The sequence below is a fragment of the Polyodon spathula genome, chromosome 10, assembly GCF_017654505.1.
Source record: "Polyodon spathula isolate WHYD16114869_AA chromosome 10, ASM1765450v1, whole genome shotgun sequence".
Taxonomy (NCBI): domain Eukaryota; kingdom Metazoa; phylum Chordata; class Actinopteri; order Acipenseriformes; family Polyodontidae; genus Polyodon; species Polyodon spathula.
Window position 1 is genome coordinate 38,927,507 of NC_054543.1, and position 25,797 is coordinate 38,953,303.

A 25,797-nucleotide genomic window follows, 5' to 3' on the forward strand; every position below is an offset into this window, starting at 1 on the left:
TAGGGTGGACTTGTATTGTACTACAACAGCTATGGGATTATAATTCAGAAGAAAAGACACAGGATTACAAACAGCTGACTTGTTTTAGTATGAAAGACCCATTATTGTTTTTACTTTAGTTTGTATGTTTACTTTAAAAGCAAACGTAACTATCTGTACTGTAAACAAAAAAGCAAACAGAAAATGGATAAGTGGTTATTGCAGAGCACAGTTTTTAAAACTCTTGGCTTAGCTAGTTTATCAACACTGTCAAGGACAGTAATGAATCAACAGTAAGGTTCTTCTCTACTCTGTTGGAATCTTTTATATATATATATATAAAAAAAAAAAAAAAATCCTCAGTTTAATGATGAGTTTTCACAATAATAAATCTCCTGTTACTGGGCTGTACTGTACCTGGATTAACTCCCATGTACAATTTCTAATAGCTGTACATGGTGTGAAGTCCTATGGGGATTGTTGATACCACGGTGCACCAATTTCTCCACTAGTGACAACCATAATGTTATTTTCATCAGCGCACAAAAATTAAAAAAAAAAAAAAAACACAATAGTGAATGCTACATGATTCACTTTTGTTGTTGGTGGAGGCATATACTCTACTTAAATACGTTTTTAATAATTAAAAACAAAACATAGAAAATCTGACCATCTGGCTGAGTATTCATTCTCTTGTTTCCATCACACCTTGCTGCAAGAGTGCGACTTGACTAATGTCCATTGTGTTTTTTTCTGCCTCGTTCTCAAGAAGCACTGACAACCAGGATGACTGCTAGTTATGACAGTCAATGGTTTGGACCTGTATCTAATTTAGTATTGCAAGCAAATTATACAGGAGTACTGCAGCTATTTTTATATTTTAGTTTTACAATTTTAACTACTGCAAACTGTCACACTGTAAATCAATTTCATCAAGGATAAAAAGCCTACATACACATTCAACAGATGTGCTATCTGTCACTCAGTCAAGTTGAAGCTTGAATGAATGAATTCTGGACAAAGGACGGGATTAGTAACCAAGACAAAACCCCACAAAGCATTATATCAGTGACAATCGCATTATTCTGTAGACTAAAATAGCACACTTTGCACATTCTTTTAAACAATTAGCTGAATTAATATGACATCACAGACATCCGCCCCTTATTTAGCTGGTGGGCATAGTTAGTACTTAATCATGTCAAATCACAAACACATGCACTATTTCTGGATGTTATAATAAAGCACAATAAGCACAACATTGATTAAACAGGGAAAAAATAAAATCAGTATCACATCTGATTATGCATTAAGAGAGCTGTAACAGAACAGTTGTTATCTATTACAGTATCTTTGCATACATATTTGATTGTGGTTTTAATTAGTTTGAGTTCATTCAAGAGGCGAAGGGGTTTATTTGATCGGCCTACAAACCAACGGAATGATCCACATCAACCACCTCTCCGATTATCCCTGGATAACTCGTAAAAAATAAATGCTGGATACAACCTAGGTAGAGTCTCTGTGTGGCTTATCCCAGTAGGATGACTAAATAAGCCATGTAACCTATTCAGTATATTGGGAGCAGGTATTTAACAATAGGGCTGGAAATTCAAGTTTGTATTGGATGCTAATGGGGGAGTACAGCAGAAGACTAGACTCCACCAAGGTTTTCCTCAGCCCTGTGGTAAGCAGGTTACACTGAAAAAGCAAAGAACAGTCAAACACTGAAAAATACAGGTTGTAGCCAATTCTACCTTCCACAGAAAGTCAAGTTAACTGTCTCCAACTCTTAATGCTGTCAATATTCTTTCTTTAAAAATGTTCAGGCTTGAAATTGAAGATTTAAAAAGCAGCCCAAGCATTCTTGAGTGCAGAGCTATAATAAAAGCAATGGTTCTGCTTCAAACTTGCAGGGAGAACCCTAGTACTTTTACAATTGAACACATCTCCTTGTTCCAGAATTAAAAAAAACAAAACAAAACAAAAAAAAACACAACATGCAAGACTTTCTACTCTGTTCAGTCTGCTTCTTTATGGATCAAGGAGATAATGAAGCAGGTCAAATTAAGCAAGCTTAGAACCCATAGCCATACATTACAAACATCTTTAAAGAAAGAAAAAATTGTCTTTTATTTTTAACATATATATATATATATATATATATATATATATATATATATATATATATATATTATATATATATATATATATATATATCATCTCACATCGGGTACATTTCCTTATTGACAAAAATAACTCATAATCACACAGCGTGTGTGTTTGTTTTTAAACACACACACATTTCAAATAGTTTTCTATACACAACTAAGAATTCAAGTGGTTTACATCACCCCTGTCCCAACCAGTCTGGGATCACTGATAACTGGTAATGAAAAAATATAGACCTCCTAAATCTGAGGCATTATTTTAATAACTGGTTAGCGATATATGGTGGGATTTATGCATAGCTAGCCCATTCCCCAAGCCTCATTTAAACTGCTACACATTTTCCAGTGCACTACTACCTATATAGACACATCAAAGCGAATGAGAAAAAAATATCTTTTTCCTCATCAAAATGCAGCCATCCTTACCAAAATACCTATGCTCCTCTAACCATTTACAAAACACAAACAAGCCACTTCTTGTTTTAGTTTCAACAATGCAGCCAAATCTTACTGAGGCCAACACAAAGTGCTGGCCGCCAAAGACTAGTGAACCTGACTCAGTTACGTTTTCTACTGCTTGCAGGCATGCAAAGCACAGGCCCACAGTGATTCAGCGCAGTTCTTCCAGTTGCCTAATCAATTATGAAATCAAAGCTACTGTAACAGTGTGCATTATGCCTGGCTGGATAAAACTTATCTTTTTATCCCAGTACAGATATTTGAAATCACCAATAGTCCAAACATCATAGTACTGCAGTATCACAAACAATATGTTATCAAAGTTGGTGCAATTAATTAGGATTCAAAGACAGGTAGAACTGCAGGAACACCACCAGTCATGATAAATCTCAACACCCACATCCAATATGACAGGGCAAAATCTAAAGTGCTTGTTTAAATGTAGTCTTGTGAAATGTGATTGTTCAAGAGTAACGATGTGTATAAGGTGACATTAAAAACATGTTACCAGCAATACAACGATGAATGCATCATTCAATAACACCTTGGCCAACCATAGATGCTGACTGCATGATAAGCGCTGTTTGTTACAATACAGGCTCATGATCATTGTATCAAAATTAAAAGTCTCAAATCTATCAACTCCGCTGACACTCAGGCTGTTACTTTCGAACATCTGGTCACAGTTAGTGATACAATTTTTGATGTATGATTTGGTTTTATAGTGTAACCAGCAAGTATGTTAGACCTTCCTGAAATTCCTAGGGTAATCAGGAATAAAACCATAAAGCAAGCAAATAAATAAATAAATAAAATAAATAGTGATTACTAAATCTTCCAATCTTACAGCCAGTATCGCCCCCCCCGGTTCCATATATTATATATATATATATATATATATATATATATATATATATATATATATATATATATATATATATATATATATAGAATAATACTTTAAAATAAAAATAAAGTTCTAAAAAAAAAAAAAAGTTTTGGGGGGTTCTGTCCTTAATTATGATGTGCAGTTACAAGAAATCCGATAACTTTTCTCTTTTGTTGTTATGTTAAATGGGTTCCCCGCTGTGGTGCTGTGTTGTTTCAGATGGAAATCGACACGCCCAGCAATTCTACAGCAGCACCACATAACTATCGGCTCAATCTAAACACAGACTTTTTTTTTTTTTTTAAACATTTCTTTAGGTGTGTTTACACGTTTCGGAACTAACAATCACAAGGTAGATGTAAATTACTTTCAAATATACTCTAGTTAAGAAAAGAATAAAAAATATATAGATAATACATACTACAGGGCTTACGTGTACTTAAAGCCATACTATTTGAGAAAGCGCAGGCCACAGGAAAAAAAAAAAAAGTTAGGCTGCTCAAATTACTTTCGGGACAAAAAAGGATATGTTGATCGCTTCAAGTTACAATAACAGTGCAAACTGTCGTGGCTCTAACAAAAACAGCCTTTACTATAGTCCTGTTAGATTTGGTAATCAGAAAAAGCTCTTTTCAATTATGTGTTTAAGAAAAAAAGAAAAGAAAATCTAGCCCAGCGTTCAGCACCCATGAAAGAAAACGAGGTAGTATGTGCTACTGTCCTCCGGTGGTAAGCGTGTTTTTCCTCTTTCTCCGAGTATTCTTCAGATTCCTACACAGCACACACCTGGCTATTCATTCAACCACACTACACACAGAAGACCCCAAGCACATTATCAATCAATAATATCAATAACGTGACTTGATCCACTTTCTACACCCCACATCAACAAGATGTGCTAATGTTTGCAGTACTAACACATTTAGATTTATATGCGAGTTGTGAATAAAACGAGACATGCATTGCCAATCCTCGGGTTTGGTAAAACAGGTCACAAGGTAAAAGATTACTTTACATCACATAATCAATAATCGACACGAGCGTTGCATTCGATTGTTTGACGTATTTTAAAAGCACGGCATGCTGTAACTTGGCACATTTGAGTTGCGTTTTACATGGATAAATACTTACTGTGAGGAGGGGTATTAAGCCAGCCCGTACGTTTTGAAGAAGGACGCCATCGAAAGGATTACATTTAATAATAACACAAATCAAGACCCAACAGTATAACTACCTCGTCTCCATAGTGTGCAGAGCGAGATCTCTCCTCTCTCCTCCGGTGCCTGTACGAGAAGGCATGACGTCACTACACTGTAGCTTTCTAGGCCTGGATTCCATTGGACAAACGCCCAAAAGGTGGGAACATCATTGGAGCGCTTTATCGTTAAACAGTCCAATCAGAACGGAAAGTAGGTTACCGTGGTTACTAATGTTGTCAACTCTCAGACTGCCGAAGAAGAAAAACAGGTAATTAACTAGGTTAGGTAACTCATGTTTATTAAATATAATTATAGAAAGAACCACTGCGGGCCAGATATAATATATTGTAAGGTTTATCAACACGGTGGCGTTGACGTCTGTGGTGCTTGTTTAGAGGCAGAGGTGTATTCCCCAAAATGTAATTATCGATGTAAAAAATGCATTATTTAGATTTAATTAAACTAGTACGCGTTCTGTATTTGCATGACCGTGAAAAGACTACATGCCCATTGCGTTATTTATTTAGTGTAATCTCGGAACAAAATGGAACTAAAACGGAAGTTCAGCATACTTCTGTGCCTAACAAGTTTAACATTCTCTTACCAGCACGGTCTGTACACAGGGGCCCTGGAACTAGGGATGCTGGGGGTGCGGCGGCGGTGGAAGTATTAAGATGCACCACCACTGTTTAAATAATTAATATGTTGCAATTACAGCAACAAAAACTTGTATAAATTATTTTATTTTTAGTGTGGTAGCCAATTATGTTGGTTTAAAAAAATGGATTATGTTTTACCTAGATAATGAGACTTGGTCAAAACAGGCTCCTTCTTTCCCTCTGTTATCCACACTTAGCCGCTACGGGCGTGCTTGTTGGCTTGTTCCTTTCTTTGTAAATGGGTCCACGGATAGCCTATGCATCATAAATCACTTATAAATATCAATAAAACCAGAGAATAAAACCTGAAACGTATGGGAGATTATTATTATGATTTATTTATTTATTTATTTATGTGTCAGGTGCCTTTATCCAAGGCGCCTTAAGGACACTACAGGGATACAATGCAAGCTTAATATTTAAATACAGTAGCTTACAGTAAGAGCAATAGAACGACTAAAATACAATATGAACTAGGAAAGTTAGGATTACAACAAGTTATATCTACAATGACATAATAGTGATGGCAATGCATTAGGTGAGGGTCCAACTCTGGAACATGGTGTTTAGGTCAGGCAAGTCCAGTGCATAGTAGAGAGCTACAAGTGCAGTCTAAACAGGTGGAGGAGTTGTCCTGAAGTTCTCCGGTAGCTGGTTCTACTACAGGGGCATGAATAGTCGACAGGTAGAGGAGGAGTGGAGCGGGCGAGAGGGGGTGTAAGGAGATATGAGGGATTGGAGGTAGGAGGGGGCAGTGTGGTGAAGAGAACGGAAGGCAAGAACAAGGGGCTTGAATTGAATGCAAGCAGAGATAGGAAGCCAGTGGAGAGTGCAAAGCGGAGGGGTAGCATGAGAGTAGCGAGGTTGGGAGAAAACAAGACGAGCAGCAGAATTTTGAATCAGCGGATAGCCAAAGCAGGGAAACTAGCAAGGAGAGAGTTACTGTAGTCCAAACTGGAAAGTGCAAGTGCTTGGACCAGGAGTTGAGTGGAATAAATAGTGAGAAAGGATGCATTTGGTAGATGTTGCTGAGAAAGAAGCGACAAGTGCGTGCCATGAAGGAGATGTATTGCGAGAAGGAGAGGGAGGGGTGAAGAATAAAACCTAGGTTTTTAGCAGAAGATGGAGTGAGTGATAGTCAAGGTATACTGAGATAGTGAGGTCACAGGAGGGAGAGGAAGCAGATCAAGTATTTTTAAAGTACGTGTGAAATAAGTTCTAGTGGTGTAAGCGCATGCATTTCCCATTGGACCACAGCATAATATTGACCATTGTTGAACTTGTCGAACTTAGTCTCCCATAAGTCTGACATTATAGGAAATGTTCTCTGTTGAATCGGTCTGACATACCTCCTTGATTATTTGCACCACACAGTAAAACTATCTAAATTCAATGCTCTTTGTTTTAAAACAGTTCAGACCTGAAAGAAATAGAGACAACCAATATTAACAATTATGTCAATGAAGACTGATTTATGTGACACCCTGTAGAATGTATCTCCCAGAAATTTACAATAAAGCTGTATATAATGTTAACCCACAATTTTGAGACATCACCAATGGTTCATGCTATAGAAAAATAGTAATTATTTTATGTGGAATAGATCAGTGAGTGTGTGTTCAAATTCTCATTTTGCTCAGACAGCCTATATTGTTTTCATTCAGCTGCACACAGCACAGAGTGGCTTATCTTTACTGACAGTTCTTTGGATGAAAGCATTAATTCAATACTGTATATATATATATATATATATATATATATATATATATATATATATATATATATATATATATATATATATATAAAACCTCAGCTGACGGTATGGAGGATTAATTTATGCCAATAGCATTAAAAAAACAAATTGGTAATTCAAATGAAAAAAAAAGATAAAATGAACAGGTCTACATGTTTATGTAAATAAATATCCCAGTACATGGAATACAGTAAACAGGATGATAATGCCTGTTTGTTGCAGTTGGATATGCTGACCTTTTCCTTTATAATTATTTGTTAAGCTTTTATTTATTTATTTATTTAACCAAAATGCTGTCTATTTGTTATTTATAAAAAATATATTTAGCTGAGCTGGCTGCCTTTGTGGAATGGACCTAGGTCACTGCAGGTCGAGCAGGTTTAAAATAACACACATGCAGTATACAGTGAAAAGATACATTTACAGAGTTCAAATCTGAATTTGGGCCAATGAGTGTGAAAAAAATGTTTTACTGGCACCAAAATAAAATGATTGAATATTTAGTTTTTGTACAGTCATTATGTTCCATGCCAATATTGCTTAAGTAATGCACTACCCACCTAAGCTACTTCATGAAAAGCAATATTCTGCAATAATTGCATATTGTGCAATTAAAACCAAAAGACACAGGCTTTATTGAATTATTTCTTGTATGTGTTACTTTTTGCTCAAATTTGAATTTGTCTTTAGGTACGTGAGGTAGCCATGAGTGGGAGAGACCTTCGTTTGTTTATTACAAACCACAGATCAGAAGATATAGGTATGTTTATTATGCTATTTATATCTAAAAGTACAAAACACTTCCACTTGTTTTTTTGTTGTACTGGTGAATGACTTCATGTGAATTTATTTCTGCAAAGTTTGGATAATACTATATTTAGCCTAGTTAAAGAGGAGCATTTTGTTAGAGTGGTACCCTGTATTGTTATTCAGGTGCATTTTCAAGATTCACTTATACTGCTATGATTACTATTTGTTGTTCAGCTGTAACAGATTTAAAATGCACAGTGTAAGGTACAGTTCTATGATCACCAGCTAGTGGAATGTTTAGGACTCCAATTAATTATCCTAGTGTACCATTTTTTAAATACTATAGGTTCCTTTAAAAGCAGTCAAACAGAAATAGATTTCTTAATAAGTGGTTCCCTTTTAAAGTAACACCTATTTGAAATATAAGGGTGTTTGCTTAATACAGAAAACCACAGCAATGTGCTCCTGGAAATAATAATACCCATTTAAATAAATGTAGTAGTTTTTTCAGAAGTAAGAAAACCAACAATTTTCAGATGTATATTCTTAACTAAATACAGCATGCATGAAGCTTAGCCCGATCTTCTAAATGTGTGACTTATTTCTTTCCCGCATACTTCTCATTATGTATTATTTTCCTTGTACAGAAAAGCTGGCATTTAGGATGAAAGATGGCCTTGGCAGCACCAAATACAAACCAGTGGATTATCATCAACTACAAGTTTTTACAGGGGCCAAAAAGCTTCTTTCTGCAAATATAGAAATGAAGGTATTGATAAATTCTGGATTGATGTGTTGAAAAAAACTCAGAACCTTTATGCTTGTTATCTATAAGACAATATGCATTTCATTGAAAAGGTTACCAGTGCTACCTTTAAGTAATTGATGATAAATAAAGCTATAATTAGTATCCATTCTCGTTCTCTTACATAACTCATCGTTGACTAAAAAGGCTTAGTCAACCTAATCCTGATAGGTAATACTGTATACCACAATGTACAATTTATGTATGACTTGTTTTTAAGCAATGATAAAGAACAGTTTCCCATTGTTAACTTCAAATAGGCAAAAAAAGATACAATCCTCTCTCCAAAACTGTTAGGTTGCTTTAACAAAATCATTTATCCACATACTTAGCCTCTGGGACAAATCAATTATTTTTTTCTTTATATCATTTATTCTCTTTCAGTGTGTAAGATTCCATTATACCCACAACACCCCATGCTATGTACTGTATTGCTCATTAATGCTGCACCAGCTTTTTTTCTAATCATTATTTTCTGTTGCTGTCCATGCGTTTCAGTGCCCGTTTTCCTCCTCTCCTTTCCATTCTTTTTATTCAGTCTATTCTGTAGCGCTTCCCTAAAGCTCTTCAAGCTGTTGTTTTGTCATCATCACAGCAAGATGGACTCCTGCCACACAAGCAGGTTTATTTCCTTTACTGTTTTTAAAGCCACAATACATCATTAAAAAATCCCTAACCCCTTTTGATCAACCAAATGGTGTCTACACAACTGTCAATTCTTCATTCCTCATTTGACTTTACCTTTACAAAATGGTTAAGAAAAAACATGTGCTCTGTAAATAGACCAGACTTGTCACTGGATGGCAATCACTCCAGTTGCTGATTAAAGAATCTGTCCTTCACAGTGTACTGAAAGGAAGGAAGTGCAGTCTGGATGTTATTGACACAATAATCAAACACTAATTAAATAGTAAACAGATTTTTTTTCAGTTTAATACATGAGCATAATACTTATGTTGATCTATTTTCTCTTTTTTTCATGCGCAGTCCATTATACGTCTGGAAAGCTAGTAATTATTTATTTAGTGCGGTATGTGGAATATTAATAAGCCTCATTGCGTCTTTGTTGTACAGGTCTACAAAGGTTAAAGTAAACTGTTCTAGATAGTATGCAAAGAATGCAAGTACCACTGCAGCAGAGTTCTTAATGAAGCAAGGCAATTAATGTGGAGTATGTATTTATGAGTTATTGTGTAGGCTGGTGTTAATGTTAACATTTTTATTATTTTATGAATATTCATATTTCACTGTGTAGCAAAGAAAAGGAAATGATAAAATAAATCTGCCTTTTAAAGTGCTTTATCCACAAAAAACATGTTGCATCCACATTATCTGTGTGACATTTGGCAATTTCATTTGAAAAGTATGTTTCATTTCAAAGGTTAAGCAGAGTTTGCATCTTTAATTTCTGATGATTGCTAAGGTTATGAGTTTTTTTTTTTTTTTAAGAGAAGCAAACTGAAGTTGATCTTCTAGGTTTTTTTTCTGATATGCATTCTTTGGTAGAAATTTCTAATCAGATTATTAAAAATGTAAAGTGCATGAAAAATGACATATTAGAATTGAAATATTCAATTTGTTTTCTATTCAATTGATCTAAACAGTGATCTAAATACCACCATTGATATACTGTAATTAAAATTGGAGAGCCAAGGAAAATCCAACTAAGGGTGTATGTAAATCTCAGTGCATCAATATAACACAGTACAAACTGGGGTACGTTCAATTGATCTAAATCACTAATAAGCCCCTTAAGAGACTTGTATGCACTGCTTGATGTTTAATTTTTCGTAAACTCGGTTCTCATGTCTTAAAAACTAAAAATGACCGCCGCTGTTTAGATCAACTGAATTGACGGGGAATACAAATATTTATTTACTGGAAAAAAAAAAAAAAAAAAAATATATATATATATATATATATATATATATATATATATATATATATATATATAATATATATTAAAATAGTTTCTTTAAAACTTAAAATGTTAAATATTGACATGCAAAAACGGTTGTTAAAAAAATGAGTTCCATATAATCCTTTTATTGTTTTTTTCCCTATCACTATATTTAACATATTTTTTTTTAGATTCAGAAAACAGTTCAAGCTGCAAAACTGACCAAAGAGCAGACATATGTAAAGCAGCATCGGCAGGTTTGGTGCCAGGAACAAAAAAGATTAATGAAAGCAGAGTAAGTATTCACACAATTTAATTAATAGTTACAAAGTGTCGTAACCATAATCCTTACATTGACCTAACCGCCACACAGATTCTTTAGGGAGTGATACAAGAAAAATTAGTTCTGTCATCAGAATTATAGCGAGATTGTTTATGAAACCTACAGCAATATATTTATTTGATTGTTTTTTCTATCCAGAGAGCCCCTTCAAGCCATAGCTCGGTATCATTGGTATCTCCAGAAAATGATTATACTGATATATATATATATATATATATATATATATATATATATATATATATATATATATATATATATATATATATATATATATAAGATCCCTGTGGAATTATTTTTATTTTGTATAATTTTGTATTTATTTTTTTATTACAGGTACATTTTAATAAAACAACTCAGATAAATGTATATCAATAGTAGTGTAGTGTACATCATTTTGGCATACAGACCTCGCACGAAAAAATTATTTAGTTACCATAATTTCTCATTAGCGGCAGTACTGGTAACAAACAGTCTCCCACTCTTTTAATGAACTGCCTATTTACAGGGTATACTGCCCATGCCCTCTATAAAAGTCAATAGTTTACATACCTCAATGGAAATTAAAAAAGAAAATTATTTATTGTCATATAGATGGAGAAGGATACAAGAAGATTTCCAAATATTTGAGCATCCCAATTTCAACCATTGTTTCTATTATCAAGAAGTACTAGACTCATGGTGAAGGTCTCGATGGTCGCAGGCCAAGGAAAAAGCCACTCTTAGGAAAACGTCACAAGGACAATCGCTTAATGTTTGCAAAACGGCATTTAAATGATAGATATGAGTTCTGGTTAAAGGTTTTGTGGAGTGATAAAACAAAAATCAAGCTATTTGGTCATGCTGATAGTCGTTACATTTGGAAAAAGTCTGGTGAGGCGTACAAAGAAAAGAACACTATACCTACTGTCAAGCATGGAGGTGGTAATATCCTTATATGGGGCTGTTTTTCCTCTAATGGCACAGGCAATTTAGAATGGATTCCATAGCATACCAAAAGATATTGGCCAATTATCTGAAACCCTCTGCTACAAAACTTGGTTTAAAACGCAACTGGATGTTCCAACACAACAACAATCCTAAGCATACATCAAAATCTACTTCAAAATGGTTAAAGAAGAATGTAGTCAAGGTTCTGGAATGGCCTAGCCAAAGTTGTAAATCCGATTGAGAATCTTTGGTATGAGTTGAAGAAGGCTGTGCACAAGAGAAGTTCTCGGAATTTGAATGAACTGGAACAATTTTGCATTGAAGAATGGTCAAAAATAAACTGCCCTGCCTCTTTTTAAAGTAAAGTGACCAATTACCAGCAAACAAAATAGACATGCTGATTTGGATGAAGAACAATTGTATTAACTGGAAGATAGCAAAGCAAAAAGTAATACAAAACAAAAATAAAATACTGCTGTCTTTCAGGACTGGCTGAAACAAAAAAAAATGGTCTCAACTGTGAAAAATGATGGATATGAGTTCTGGTAAAAAAAATAGTTAACTTGCTGGGATTCAAGTGAATGATTAATTGGTAATTGAATCCCGGCACAGCTGTATATGTAGATACATGAATCGCTCACTCGGTTGGGTGTTCAGTGTGGAGTGACTGGGAGAGAAAGACGGGAGTACTCTTTAAAAACAAATACTTACAATTGCTATTCGTGCTGGTTTTACACCAGCATGATACTTGTTTTAATCAATATATAGCTCCAGTGTTTGTTTTGTCTGTTTATCTTGGCCAACGTGCTGTTTGTTTTGTGTGTGAAGTGTTTGTTTTGTTTAAACCTTATATTTTGTTCATTTACAATAAATCAGCGCAACAATGCACTCACTCACCAGTCCTGTCTGTGTCCTGCATTTCCTGGCCTGACATTGTCTCCAGTCAAATTTAAGCAACAAATTGTGCCAGGCTTTTAAATCCTGGGGAAGCAGGGCCTAGTCTGGCTAGTCTTCACCCAGCTTGCTTGGTTACCTGACCAGTAGGAGACACGGAAGCACAGTGAGGTGAACTATCCACAGACAATTGTTAGCAGCAGAAAGATGCTAAAAATGTTGCTTTATTTCCATAATTTAGGCAAAGAGCTGATTTGGAGCTTCTGCATTTTTTGGACCATGGAACAAATTCTGAAATTCTTTCAGAAATGATGGAGTATGGTATACTGTTTTTTTATTTTTTTTACATTGAAACAAAATACTTAATTGGTTAATTAGTTTTTCAGTAATACTACAGTTCACCTTTTCTTTTAATTTGGCAACAGAGCTAAACTTGGAGGAAGACAGAAAAGCCTTTAAAGCTGGTACAGTGGATCCTATTGTGCAGTTAAAAAATGATTTACAACACAGACTCTTAGAAATGCACCACAATGCCTTGCAAAACACGTCTGATTGTGACTTAATACGGGAGCAGGTGAGAACATGCTTGTGTCAAAGAAACCATTTGTTGCTAGTTTAATAGAATAATGTTTTTGCTTTCAATCTGTGAGAATTCAAATCTGACCCTGTTGCTGTCCTCCAGAGGTTATTAAATGACTAATGACAACGCTTACATTTAGCTTAGACAAGCAAAAAAAATAAAATAAAAAAAAAACATTTTATTATAAAGAACTGGCGATTTTAAAGCAATACGATTTTATGTTCAATTCTTTAAATGGTTTCTGATTACTTAAAACATGGCAACATTATTTTGATACCCATGCCAGAATATAGCAGATTAATTCATAAGGGTAAAATTACCATCCATTTTCATTCACAAATTAACTGTTTGTGTTAGGCTATTTTCTTCTTCAGTTTTAACCACTTTTATGCTTTAATAGCATAGACTAAGACCAATCCATTTGATGCCAATTTAATAATCTAGTCCTTTATTTATTTATTTTACAAGAAAGCTTCAAGTTCAAACTTTATTTCAGTATGTAGAAATAGCATTATTTTTTGCTTTGTTATTATGTTTAGTTTATTTGTTCTACACTGTCCTTCTGGTCCTTTAGCCCTTATCTGTATTCATCAAGACTATACTTGTCTTTTCAGAAAATGTAGCTTTTTGTTCTGCATCACCCCCTCAGTCAAAAAAACCCTGCTGTTGCAAGTCTGCTCTGCGAGTTGCACCCAATTTCCTTTGTGTTACAAGTGGAAAATAAATTGCTTCCCAAAATCAATTTAAGACACAGTACTGCAGTCTATATGATTGCACTGGACAGCATTCTGTTTATTTTCTGGAAGATTGTGTGCTTTAACAGTTTAAGTTTAAGTTTAAGTTTTAACAGTTTCATGTTGGTTTCAAAAAGTACTTAATATTTCGGTTTGAAATATCACTATTTTAATCTCTCTCAGGTTTTGCCGTAGGGAGCTGTCACCTTATGTAATATTATGTCCCTTATTAAAGCCAAACAACACCAATTAGAATATGTTCTAGTAGCTGCAGCTCATGTTAACACTTTGCAAACATAACTTTATTTTTTTTTAGCAGCAAGGAATCTGTTATTAAGAGTACAGTAATCCCTAAGGTCCCTACCTATTTTGTCCAAGATTTGGCTTGTGATGTCATAATGGAAATTTTGCCTCCTTTTGTTAAGCCATCAAATATCAACTGAATATGATATGATGAAAATGAAATGGAAATAGATGTTTGCATGACTTGTTATATGGTTTGTTTTTATTTTTTTTATTTGTTAATTTATACAAGTACTGTTTGGGAGCACTGTATGCAACCTTTTTTTTCACTTTTGTTTTTACTTATTTGTAATTATGTATTAATCAAAATGAAACTGCAATGCCTAAGAGTATCCAGTTTCGTTAAGGTTTTTTTTTTTTTTAAAGTCTTATTGATATGTGTGAATGTAAATATGTATTTATTGTGCATAGGCTGCATAGTTTAGAAATATTGTGAAGCCTATCTTCCATAACTGTTAAAGACCCATAAGTAGTGAATTTAGAAAATCAAAAAGGAACTTTAATACATTCAATTATGCGTTGTGCATTTGTTTGATTGAAACTGAATTTGTGTTTAATAGTTATGGATGGTATACAGTATAGCTGTATAGTGCAAGAACCATGTTCTGGGGGTAGAAAGATAGGAACAACAACGTCTGTCTGTATCGGGTAAGGGCACATAACAAGTGCGAATCAAGAGGGAGTCCATCCTGACCATACTTTATTATCTTGGTCAGAAAAAAAATCCAGTAAGAACATAAGAACATAAGAAAGTTTACAAACGAGAGGAGGCCATTCGGCCCATCTTGCTCGTTTGGTTGTTAGTAGCTTATTGATCCCAAAATCTCATCAAGCAGCTTCTTGAAGGATCCCAGGGTGTCAGCTTCAACAACATTACTGGGGAGTTGATTCCAGACCCTCACAATTCTCTGTGTAAAAAAGTGTCTCCTATTTTCTGTTCTGAATGCCCCTTTTTCTAAACTCCATTTGTGACCCCTGGTCCTTGTTTCTTTTTTCAGGCTGAAAAAGTCCCTTGCGTCGACACTGTCAATACCTTTTAGAATTTTGAATGCTTGAATTAGGTCGCCACGTAGTCTTCTTTGTTCAAGACTGAACAGATTCAATTCTTTTAGCCTGTCTGCATATGACATGCCTTTTAAGCCCGGAATAATTCTGGTCGCTCTTCTTTGCACTCTTTCTAGAGCAGCAATATCTTTTTTATAGCAAGGTGACCAGAACTGCACACAATATTCAAGATGAGGTCTTACTAGTGCATTGTACAGTTTTAACATTACTTCCCTTGATTTTAATTCAACACTTTTCACAATGTATCCGAGTATCTTGTTAGCCTTTTTTATAGCTTCCCCACATTGCCTAGATGAAGACATTTCTGAGTCAACAAAAACTCCTAGGTCTTTTTCATAGATTCCTTCTCCAATTTCAATATCTCCCATATGATATTTATAATGTACATTTTTATTTCCTGCGTGCAGTACCTTACACTTTTCTCTATTAAATGTCATTTGCCATGTATCTGCCCAGTTCTGAATCTTGTCTAGATCATTTTGAATGACCTTTGCTGCTGCAACAGTGTTTGCCACTCCTCCTACTTTTGTGTCGTCTGCAAATTTAACAAGTTTGCTTACTATACCAGAATCTAAATCATTAATGTAGATTAGGAATAGCAGAGGACCTAATACTGATCCCTGTGGTACACCGCTGGTTACCACACTCCATTCTGAGGTTTTTCCTCTAATCAGTACTTTCTGTTTTCTACATGTTAACCACTCCCTAATCCATGTACATGTGTTTCCTTGAATCCCAACTGCGTTCAGTTTGAGAATTAATCTTTTGTGCGGGACTTTGTCAAAAGCTTTCTGGAAATCTAAATAAACCATGTCATATGCTTTGCAATTATCCATTATCGATGTTGCATCCTCAAAAAAATCAAGCAAGTTAGTTAGACACGATCTCCCTTTCCTAAAACCATGTTGACTGTCTCCCAGTACCCTGTTACCATATAGGTAATTTTCCATTTTGGATCTTATTATAGTTTCCATAAGTTTGCATATAATAGAAGTCAGGCTTACTGGTCTGTAGTTACCTGGTTCAGTTTTGTTTCCCTTTTTGTGGATCGGTATTACGTTTGCAATTTTCCAGTCTGTCGGTACCACCCCTGTGTCAAGAGACTGCTGCATGATCTTGGTTAGCGGTTTGTAAATTACTTCTTTCATTTCTTTGAGTACTACTGGGAGGATCTCATCCGGCCCAGGGGATTTGTTTATTTTAAGAGCTCCTAGTCCCTTTAACACTTCTGCCTCAGTTATGCTAAAGTTATTTAAAACTGGATAGGAACTGGATGACATGTGGGGCATGTTGTCAGTATCTTCCTTTGTAAAAACTTGTGAAAAGTAATCATTTAACATATTTGCTATTTTTTTTTCTTCCTCTATGATTTTGCCATTTGTATCTCTTAAACATTTAATCTCCTCTTTGAATGTTCTCTTGCTGTTGTAATATTGGAAAAACATTTTGGAATTGGTTTTAGCTCCCTTAGCAATGTTCATTTCTATTTCTCTCTTGGCCTTTCTAACTTCCTTTTTGACTTGCATTTGCAGTTCTGTGTACTCTTTCTGTGTACTTTCTTTTTGGTCCTTTTTTAATGCTCTGTAAAGTGCCTTTTTTCGCTGAATATTTTTTTTAATTGATCTATTAAACCATTTTGGCAATTTAGTTTTACATTTAGATTTGTCTACTTTAGGGATATAATTGTTTTGCGCCTCTAGTACTACGTTTTTGAAGAACAACCATCCTTCTTCTGTGGGTGTTTTCTCTATTTTACTCCAATCTACTTCTGTTAGTCTCTGTTTCATGCCTTCATAGTTTGCTTTTCTAAAATTGTAAACCTTAGCTTTAGTCTTTACTTTTGAGGATTTAAAAAACACTTCAAATGAGACCATGTTGTGGTCTGAGTTTGCCAGTGGTTCTCTGACCTCTGTTTTAGTTATTCTATCTTCGTTATTTGAAAAGACTAAATCAAGGCATGCCTCCCCTCTAGTGGGTGCCTTCACAAATTGTGTTAGGAAGCAGTCATTTGTCATTTCCACCATTTCTATTTCATCCTTCGCGCTACCCACCGGGTTTTCCCATTTTATTTGGGGGAAGTTGAAATCCCCCATTAGTATGGCTTCTCCTTTGCTACACACATTTCTAATGTCATTGTATAACAGATTATTGTGCTCACCGTCTGAATCTGGCGGTCTATAGCATGCTCCTATTATTATGCCTTTTGAATTTTTGTCTGTTATTCTGACCCATATTGATTCGGTTTTATTTTCTTTGTCCAGGTTTAACACCTGGGCTTCAAGACTGTTTCTTATGTATAGCGCTACCCCTCCTCCTCGTCTGTCCTGCCTGTCTTTCCTATACAGTGTATACCCACAAATATTATATTCGTCCCCATCACTCTCAGATAACCACGTTTCTGTAACACCTATCACATCATAGTTACCTGTTAGTGCAGTAGCTTCAAGTTCTAGAATTTTGTTTCTGATACTTCTAGCATTTAGATAAATACATTTAATGGTTGTCTTACCTGAGTTGTTGTTCTTGTTTTGATGCGGTCTCCCTTCTGTTTTTTTGTTGATTTCTCCCCCCTTCCTTTCTAGTTTAAATGCTTCCGAACCTGCTCGAGGATCTTTTCTCCAAGTAGACTAGTTCCCTTGTTATTTAAATGCAGTCCATCCCGTCTATACAGATAGTCCTCGTTGTAGAAAGTGGTCCAATGATCAAGATAGGTGAAGCCTTCCCGTGTGCACCACGTCTTCAACCATTGGTTTTGATTAATTATTTCCAGCTGTCCATATGGTCCTTTGTATCTAAACCTACATTAACATTTAGCCGTTTCAGAATCAAAACTAAAAAAAAAAACAATGGCTCCAGATTGGCTACCTTTAAAGTAATTGTAACCTAAATAAATAATTTAATAAATCTTCTATGTTGTCTCAAATGTAGAAATCCAAAAAAAGGCATATCGCAAGCATTTATGGCCCAACAACATTACAGCTGGAACTACACTAGGTTAAATCATTTCTGAGCTTATTTGCTTGCCTTCCAGGATATGTGTTATCCTTGGACTCCATGGGCCATTTTATCTCAGCATTTCGGGAGTGCATCTTACTGGCTACAAACCATGTCAGTCTGTAGGTGAAGCAGCTGCTTGGTTACTGTAAGGAAAAACGGTCTTGAAGGGGCGGGGACAATTTTACTTTCTAGGTGAAATGACTGTGAAAATGCTTTTGAAATCAAGACCTGCAGAGATTTCTTTAATCAGAAATTAAATTGATTTTAACCATACAATAAAAATGTATTCATTATTATGATGAAATTTGACTTGATAGTTAATATAAAATAAAATGAAATGCAATTTTTTTTTCTTTCAGTATCATCCTCAAACCAAAAACACTAAGGGAATAAAATATAAACCACAATATCAATATAATTTATTGATTTTTTTTTTTTGTGTGTGTGGCTGTGACATTTTAGGTTGAATTTGTAAAGGAGCAGCAGAAAGACATAATAGAAAAACTCAAGTGTGAAATTCAAGCTGCAGAAGAAAGCATCAGTGTGACTAGAGCTGAGGTAGGTTTAATAGCAACATCAGATATTTATCTGTAGAAATAGGATCACAATTGAAATAGCTGATGCCCTTTGCAACACACAATATAATGATATTGTATATATTTTCTTCTACAGGAATTGCTTTCTTCATTGGAAGTTATTCCTAGTGATTTAGAGCAAATACCCAAGCAAGTATTACTTTTGCATTGTCCCTATCCTGATCTGAAGGCTTCATTGCTGAATGAATTCCAGACATTTGGGAACAAATACAAGTCCAGGCTACAGAACATTAATGAACGACTGAAGGCTCTGGACAGGTAAACGTATTCATGTAAAAACATTTGAGTTTATAACTATTCCAAAAAGCCCTTCTAGGGAACTAACTAGAGGCATCTTCTATGGTGTTTAGTGGAGAACATATTGCTACGGACCTTGTTGAGCTCAAACTTTTAAAAAACACAGTTGATTTTATTATAAAGGTGATTTATAATAAATTAATACTTACTGTTGTCTCTGGTTAGAAAGAGCGCACGAGTAAATACCAGATAAGTAAGGTAAATAATGTGTAATATTTTTTCAGTTGCTGTGGATGGAGTGAACTGGATCACTTTGTATTTCATACCACTATTGACCAGTATCCTCATGATCTTAAGAACAGAAGAACCATGTACATGGATATGCTACGAAGACTGCTGCCTCACAAATCAAAACAGGAACTGGTTAGTCTCTTTTTTCTATCACAAGTTACCTTTTCAATGCGTAATAATAATTAAAAAATGTTATGCTGGTCCTATTCTTTACTTCAATAGATATTAAATGATGGTAGAGTGGTTCACAGTGTATAACAAAAGGTTATGTCAACTAGACAAAGAAATTGTAGATTAAAATTTTAGTCAAACTTGTGTCCGACCAAAGCAGTTCACATGTACAGAAACAGCCAACAGAAAGGACCAAGTTGCAAAGAAGGGTCAGAACCATTTTTTACGGTAGCAACAGTACTTCAAAATGTAGAGCTTGATTAATGAATTTCTGTACCTGTTTGCGTAAAATCTTTATTTCTGGTTATTATTGAATGAATGCTGGCTTAATTGTCTATTGTCTGTGTTCCTAATTATCTAAATAGAGATATTTTTGATGAGCATTTGCATAGTCCAATATGTTTGTATGAACTGTGTAGTTCTCCTTGTTATGACCTGAGTAGAAACACTGTAGTTAAGAAAATGTAATTCTTAAGAATAATTTTCTGAAACCTAATATGTAATGGAATTTATTAATAAATAAATAAATAAATAATCTGAGGTAGATGTGTAGTTGCATTAAAATGTAAATAGGTTGTACGTCAGTCCCAAGCCAAGTTTTATCATGTATACATGAATGCGTAAACATTATTTTTCTGACCATGTTCAGCAATTACATCACTTTGACCTTTGCACCTATCTGCTTCTGCCATAAAAATGCAATCTCCTCATACACACGCACATTGAGGATAATTAAAATTCAAGTCCAAATCTTTGATTTTGAAGTGATGACAAATGTGTTACTATGTGCAAGATAGAGAATACTTTTACATGGATAAATAATTTGCATTCTCCATTATTAGTATAGTAGGATTGATTTTGCACTTTATGTAAAGGCAAATTCACAACAAGAAAAATTATATTTCATACAGTTAAAATATTTGCTGTAGAATAAATTATTGTGTGAATGTATTGGAAGCTTGAAGCTTGTAGCAAGTGCAAAATCACATTTTTTAAATGCTTTGTAAAAATGAATTGTGTATCTAAAAATACACTGTATTTAGCAGGTCCAGTGATATAAACTGTACTGCTGAATTGCTGGTGTGCACTCTGCAGGCTGGAGAGGAGATGCCTTTACTATTTTTTCAGGCTTAGATTGCTGTAGATATCAGGACATTTCACCATTCATTTGTGAATTTACTGTCAGTGCACTTGACTCTACAATGTAAACTATTTAATTAATTTATTTATGTTGAATATATCAGATCTACAAATTATAACCCAGCAGTGAAAACACAGAACAATGTTGCTGTTTATATTACAGAGTGACCATGAGAGGTCTTGGGACTGGTACCGTTTTACAGTAGAGCAGCAGAAATCTCTTGTACAGGGCTGGATCCGAGATAAAAAGGACTTACAGTTAAAGGCAGTAGCAACTCTTGATGAGGCATGTATGGCTTATGAAGAAGAGATTGCACTGAAGAATGACAGAAGGCGGCAACAAGAAATATGTGCTGAACTGAAAGACAAGGTGAGCTCTGGTAAATTACTAGATACAATAAAAAAGTTAAAATATGATATACCACTATATAAATTCATAATGAAACAGAAATCAAGAAAAGTTCAAATTTGACTGGGCTTTTTTGGTCCTTAAGACTATTTTTTGTTAATAATTATTATAAAATTAAGGTGAGGTATGACTTTGAATTATGAAAGTTATTTTACACAACTAGCAGATAGCTGTTTATCACGGTATGAAGCATCTCAGTTATACAGAATTTTACACATTGTAGTTTTGAATATCTTATATAAATGTATGTACATCAATCCCTGTGATTTCCACTGCAGTGTTTTCTGATTACCAAAAGGCTTTTCATTATTGTCTGTCAAAAACACTGTAATTAACTTGATGAGCTTTGCCTCACAGCATGGCGTGCCCTGTTGGTGTACACTGTCTGAGATAAAAATTAAAACTCTGCCTGAGCATTTGGCATCAGCTTCATCTGCAGCAGTTTAGCCATTGCGAAGTCACTGTCAATCTTTGTTAGTAAGTGTAAGATGCATTTTCTCATTTTTCATTTTTCTTTTCTTATCTGGGAGATTCTCGTTTCACTTAGCAGGAAACCCTCCCCCCCTTTCGGCCAGTGCTTGCAGTTGCCTTCTCCTAATTTGCAGCCATTAATGCACTTAACTTAATATTAAAAGATCAGCAATAGCATTCCTATTGCTCCCCCAGAAGGCAACCACTTACGAAATAATAACGATAGAAACATTATTGATTGTTAGATTTGCTATGGTTGGTATCTTGTCAGTGACATATAATCAACATTTTCCCTACCTACCAAAATACATACAGTAATATACAGGATGCTTATAAAGTCACTCGGTCACTGTGCTGCCTCTGCTTTGGAAAAATCACTCACTTCTGTTAAATTTGTTTAATGAAACCCTACTTAGCCTGTTAATCACATAATAAATGGTGCAGACCATTAGAAGCAGTTTCAGGAAAGCAGCTAGATATAGCTGTATTAATTTCTATGTAACATCATTATTAGAATTTGACAGTTGTACAGCCGGTGTCACTGACCCAGACTAGCACAAATCTTGGACTTCCTAATGCTACCTTACATTGGGTAAATTTGTCCAAGATTAGAACTAACTGTGGTCTAAATTAAGTCCCAAATATTCAAACTAGTGGATTGGTGATTTCCACATTTTAAAAAAGATTTGCTCTTTAAGGTCTAAAAGATGTATTTCCATTTGACTACTCTCTCTTATGTAGGTAACTGAAAGAATAGCTTGCTTCATGTGTGCCATGCACATATCCAAGTGTGTCTTTACTAAATGTAACTGCAATAATATTATTAGTATTAGTATTCTTAATGTAGGAAGAAGCAGTAAAAAGCTCATAAAATAAGCTTAAATAAAATGTGTGATAAACTTGTTCAAAACCCTTTAGGCATCTTATTAACTTTTTTGGCTACTCAGAGCAGATTTCCATGTGACTTAATAAGAGTTTTCATTACATAAGAAAGTCAGAAACCATCTTGTGAACAAATTACTATTTGACAGTTTATGATTTGGAGCAATTCTTATTGCAGTTGCTCAAATAATGTGTTTTTTTTATGTCTTTTATGTGCTTTCATGCTTTTATATGAGTTCAGTTCACATTGCTTGCCCTAGATTGTATATGTAACATAGGCTAGTTCTGCCTAAGTGTCTTTAGAGAGGTAAAGGCCAGAGCCTTCTAGTTATATTCCACTTTAGACCAAGTATCCTTTTGTTTTTTTCTTTTGGCAAAGATGTGGCTGGCACTTACTTCTATACTAAGATGTTTGTTTGTTTTTTTTTACTTTCTATCCCCAGCTTGAACACTGGCGTGCACAACAGGAAGAAATGGCAAGGCTAGAAGCAGCTATAGCAGACAGGAAGCAAGCGGAAGAAGAGGAAAAACAGAAAAAGGAAAAGCTCAAATGTATACAGAAAAGATCACTGGAAAAAGAAAAGGTAGGGTTCTGATTTTAAATTAATTCTATTTTACTCAAAGATTTGTGATATTATACAATACAATTAATAGTGTGTGTGTGTGTATATATATATACATTCATAGTTTCATTCATTCATTGATGAACATATGCAAATCAAATTTCACATTCAAACATTTTTGTTGTGCTAGTTTTTTGCGTTTATTGTATACCTTTACCACATTACAGATTAAACAATATTACATAGAGAAGCAATTGATGAGAAATGAAATGGAAAGAAAAGACCAACAGCGACTGGAAGAGCTGAAAAAGTCCATGGCAGAGCAAGCTAAAAAAGACAGAGAAAGGTAACAAATTAGGTTAATCTCTCTGACATTGCTTTTCATTAGGGTTACAAATCTATACCCTGCAAAATACAGGACACTCTTGATATACAAGGATGTCACAAAGGCTCTTGTGACAGCTTACCAAAACAACATGCCATTGAATGAATGATTCAGTTGACACCAAATCAAGAATCTCCGTGTACTCTTGTAGTGCCCTGTAGTCATAATTTTGTGAACAAGCCAATGTGTCTTATTCTGATACAAGTCTAATGAGATGCGTGTTTTAAATTCCCAATCTTGAAAACTGCAAGCCACAAACTGTGATAGTAAATCTCCTTCTTTTCTGTTTTTGCTTATGGGCTGAAAAAAGCTTGAAGATGTCATTTATAACACCCTACTGCTTTAAGTACAAAAGCAGAGGTGTGTTTCGTCTCACAGCTTAGTGGCATATAAGGTCTAAAACCACCTAAACTCTGCTTTCTGGTCAAGTAATACACAATATAAAATATAAATATAATCTAAATATATTTAGATTATAAAACTAAAGGTGATTATGGGAACCCTTTGAAGCTATGTTTAACACCATCAGTTCAAGACAGAACATAGAACCATATGGTTGTAGTTTATTGCTTTGAACAAACATTTACTGAGCTGTTTTCTACATGTCTCCTTCCAGGGTTCGGTTCAGACAGTGTTTGCTGCAGCAGCGTGTGAAGGAAAAGGAAGTACAAGCTCTTCAGCAGCAACAGGAGGAGGAAGAGAGGCAACGCCACCTAAACATCCTTAGAAACCAGGTACTGAATATAACTTACATTCTACAGCTAAAACATAGTGTATTCATTTTGAGTAAAATCACACATCCTAGTAGGCCAAATCCTAGTGATTATTCATGAACAATGTATTTAACTTCACTACCCCTTCTGGTTAAAATGTCCCTTCTGGTTATTGTCATACTGTAGTTCTTAGTTACCAATATATCTGTTTTTGTATTCTGCAGGTTGCAGTTGTGGCAGAATTTGACCCTGTGAGGATGATGAGTGACACAGAAGCATCAAAAGCAAGACATGGGATTGGTGCAGATGAAGAGTTTGTTCTTCAAAGGCCACTTTTCAATTTGCACACATACAGTGAAAATCAGGTATGCATCAAGATTATTATATATATATATATATATATATATATATAATATATAAACATATATATATATATTCTGATATAATACTGTATCATAAATAATGTTATGTTAATAAAATAAAAAGGAAAAATACTTAGGAGGGGTGGTTACATTTTTGTTCAGAACAAAGTGTTTTAGATTAACTAACAATAACAAAAAAACAACAACAATTGTAACTGTTTGCTTTAGTTGAACATTAACTAGATGTACAAAAACATGTGTAGAAATTTCTTTCAAGGCCAAAAGGCAAACTATCATGACCAGAGTCCATAAGAACAGCCAAAACAAATTTCATGAACATCTGTACAGGGTCATGCCAGGTTAGTGGCCTGTAGCTTACCCTCTTTTTCACAAATACAGTCAACCCTCCTTATAAAGTACAGTTACACTGGTGATTTACATGGTACATTTTTGTAGTAAATACATAACATTTGTGGAACCACAATATTGCTGAGTAAACTCTTTAGCAAATATTTAAAAATGTTATCTGTTCATAAGAACACAGGAACGTACGAGAGGAGACCTTTCAGCAAATCTAAGTTTGTCCTTTTTTTAGATGCTAATTGATCTCAGAACTGTCAAGCTGGATCTTATACAACATAATTAGGTAGCCCATTTTCATACACTCACCACTGTGTCTCCTTCCCCCTGTCCTCAGTCAATCAATGCTTCAAAGTATATTTTGTCATATGCTCTTTTTGTGTGTAACATGCCCCCTTCAAACCTAGTTTAAACAATTCCTCACTTCCATGGTTATCCACTATTCAGTGAACAAAGGTTCTGACTATAGCTTGCAATCATCTACTTTTGTTACTGATGGCTCTCTATTTGAAATTGTATGTTATATAGTCTATCGTTACAATTCTTCTTTTTTTATATATACCAGATAGTCTCTGATCCTCGAGTTCGAGTTGAACAAGCACTCAGAAAAGCAGGACTTCATAATACTTTTTATGCCAAAGAAGTTTTATCAAACATCTGCCCACCGAGACCTCCAAGGAGAGACATGGAATCTACTGTATTCCAGACATGATTACAGAACAATATACACCTTTCTGCAACATGTTTCTCAAATTCTGATGTCTGTGTAAATGTTTGGTATTACAAATAACACCTTGTAATAATTATAGA

The 25,797-nt window shown here is 34.7% G+C and overlaps 2 protein-coding genes across 3 annotated transcripts in view; one reads left to right on the top strand and one right to left on the bottom strand.

Moving 5' to 3' along the window:
• Window positions 1-4,822, bottom strand: part of LOC121322284 (plakophilin-4-like) — a 55,844-nt gene extending 51,022 nt beyond the window's left edge. Inside the window, exon 1 of one of the 2 annotated variants that reach the window (XM_041262041.1) lies at window positions 4,733-4,822. The gene's annotated coding sequence lies outside the window, so the exon portion shown is untranslated. The other variant, XM_041262039.1, reaches the window with a different exon arrangement.
• A 79-nt stretch (window positions 4,823-4,901) lies between these two features.
• On the top strand, window positions 4,902-25,797 carry LOC121321403 (coiled-coil domain-containing protein 148-like). The gene is made up of 15 exons (XM_041260331.1): window positions 4,902-4,965; window positions 7,800-7,869; window positions 8,507-8,628; window positions 10,756-10,859; window positions 12,970-13,049; window positions 13,154-13,302; window positions 18,870-18,965; window positions 19,080-19,261; window positions 19,525-19,663; window positions 21,006-21,212; window positions 23,048-23,188; window positions 23,395-23,513; window positions 24,169-24,286; window positions 24,490-24,630; window positions 25,553-25,797. The coding sequence occupies exons 2-15, from the start codon at window positions 7,815-7,817 to the stop codon at window positions 25,697-25,699; spliced, it is 1,800 nt and encodes a 599-aa protein (XP_041116265.1). The 5' UTR covers window positions 4,902-4,965; window positions 7,800-7,814; the 3' UTR covers window positions 25,700-25,797.

What these genes read in the sequence shown, in the direction of transcription:
- LOC121321403 (XM_041260331.1), top strand. Translation starts at nt 7,815, where the DNA reads ATGAGTGGGAGAGACCTTCGTTTGTTTATTACAAACCACAGATCAGAA. An exon ending in ACAAATCAAAACAGGAACTG is followed by an intron (nt 19,664 to 21,005) that starts GTTAGTCTCTTT and finishes TTTATATTACAG; the next exon opens with AGTGACCATGAGAGGTCTTG. An exon ending in GTGCTGAACTGAAAGACAAG is followed by an intron (nt 21,213 to 23,047) that starts GTGAGCTCTGGT and finishes TTCTATCCCCAG; the next exon opens with CTTGAACACTGGCGTGCACA.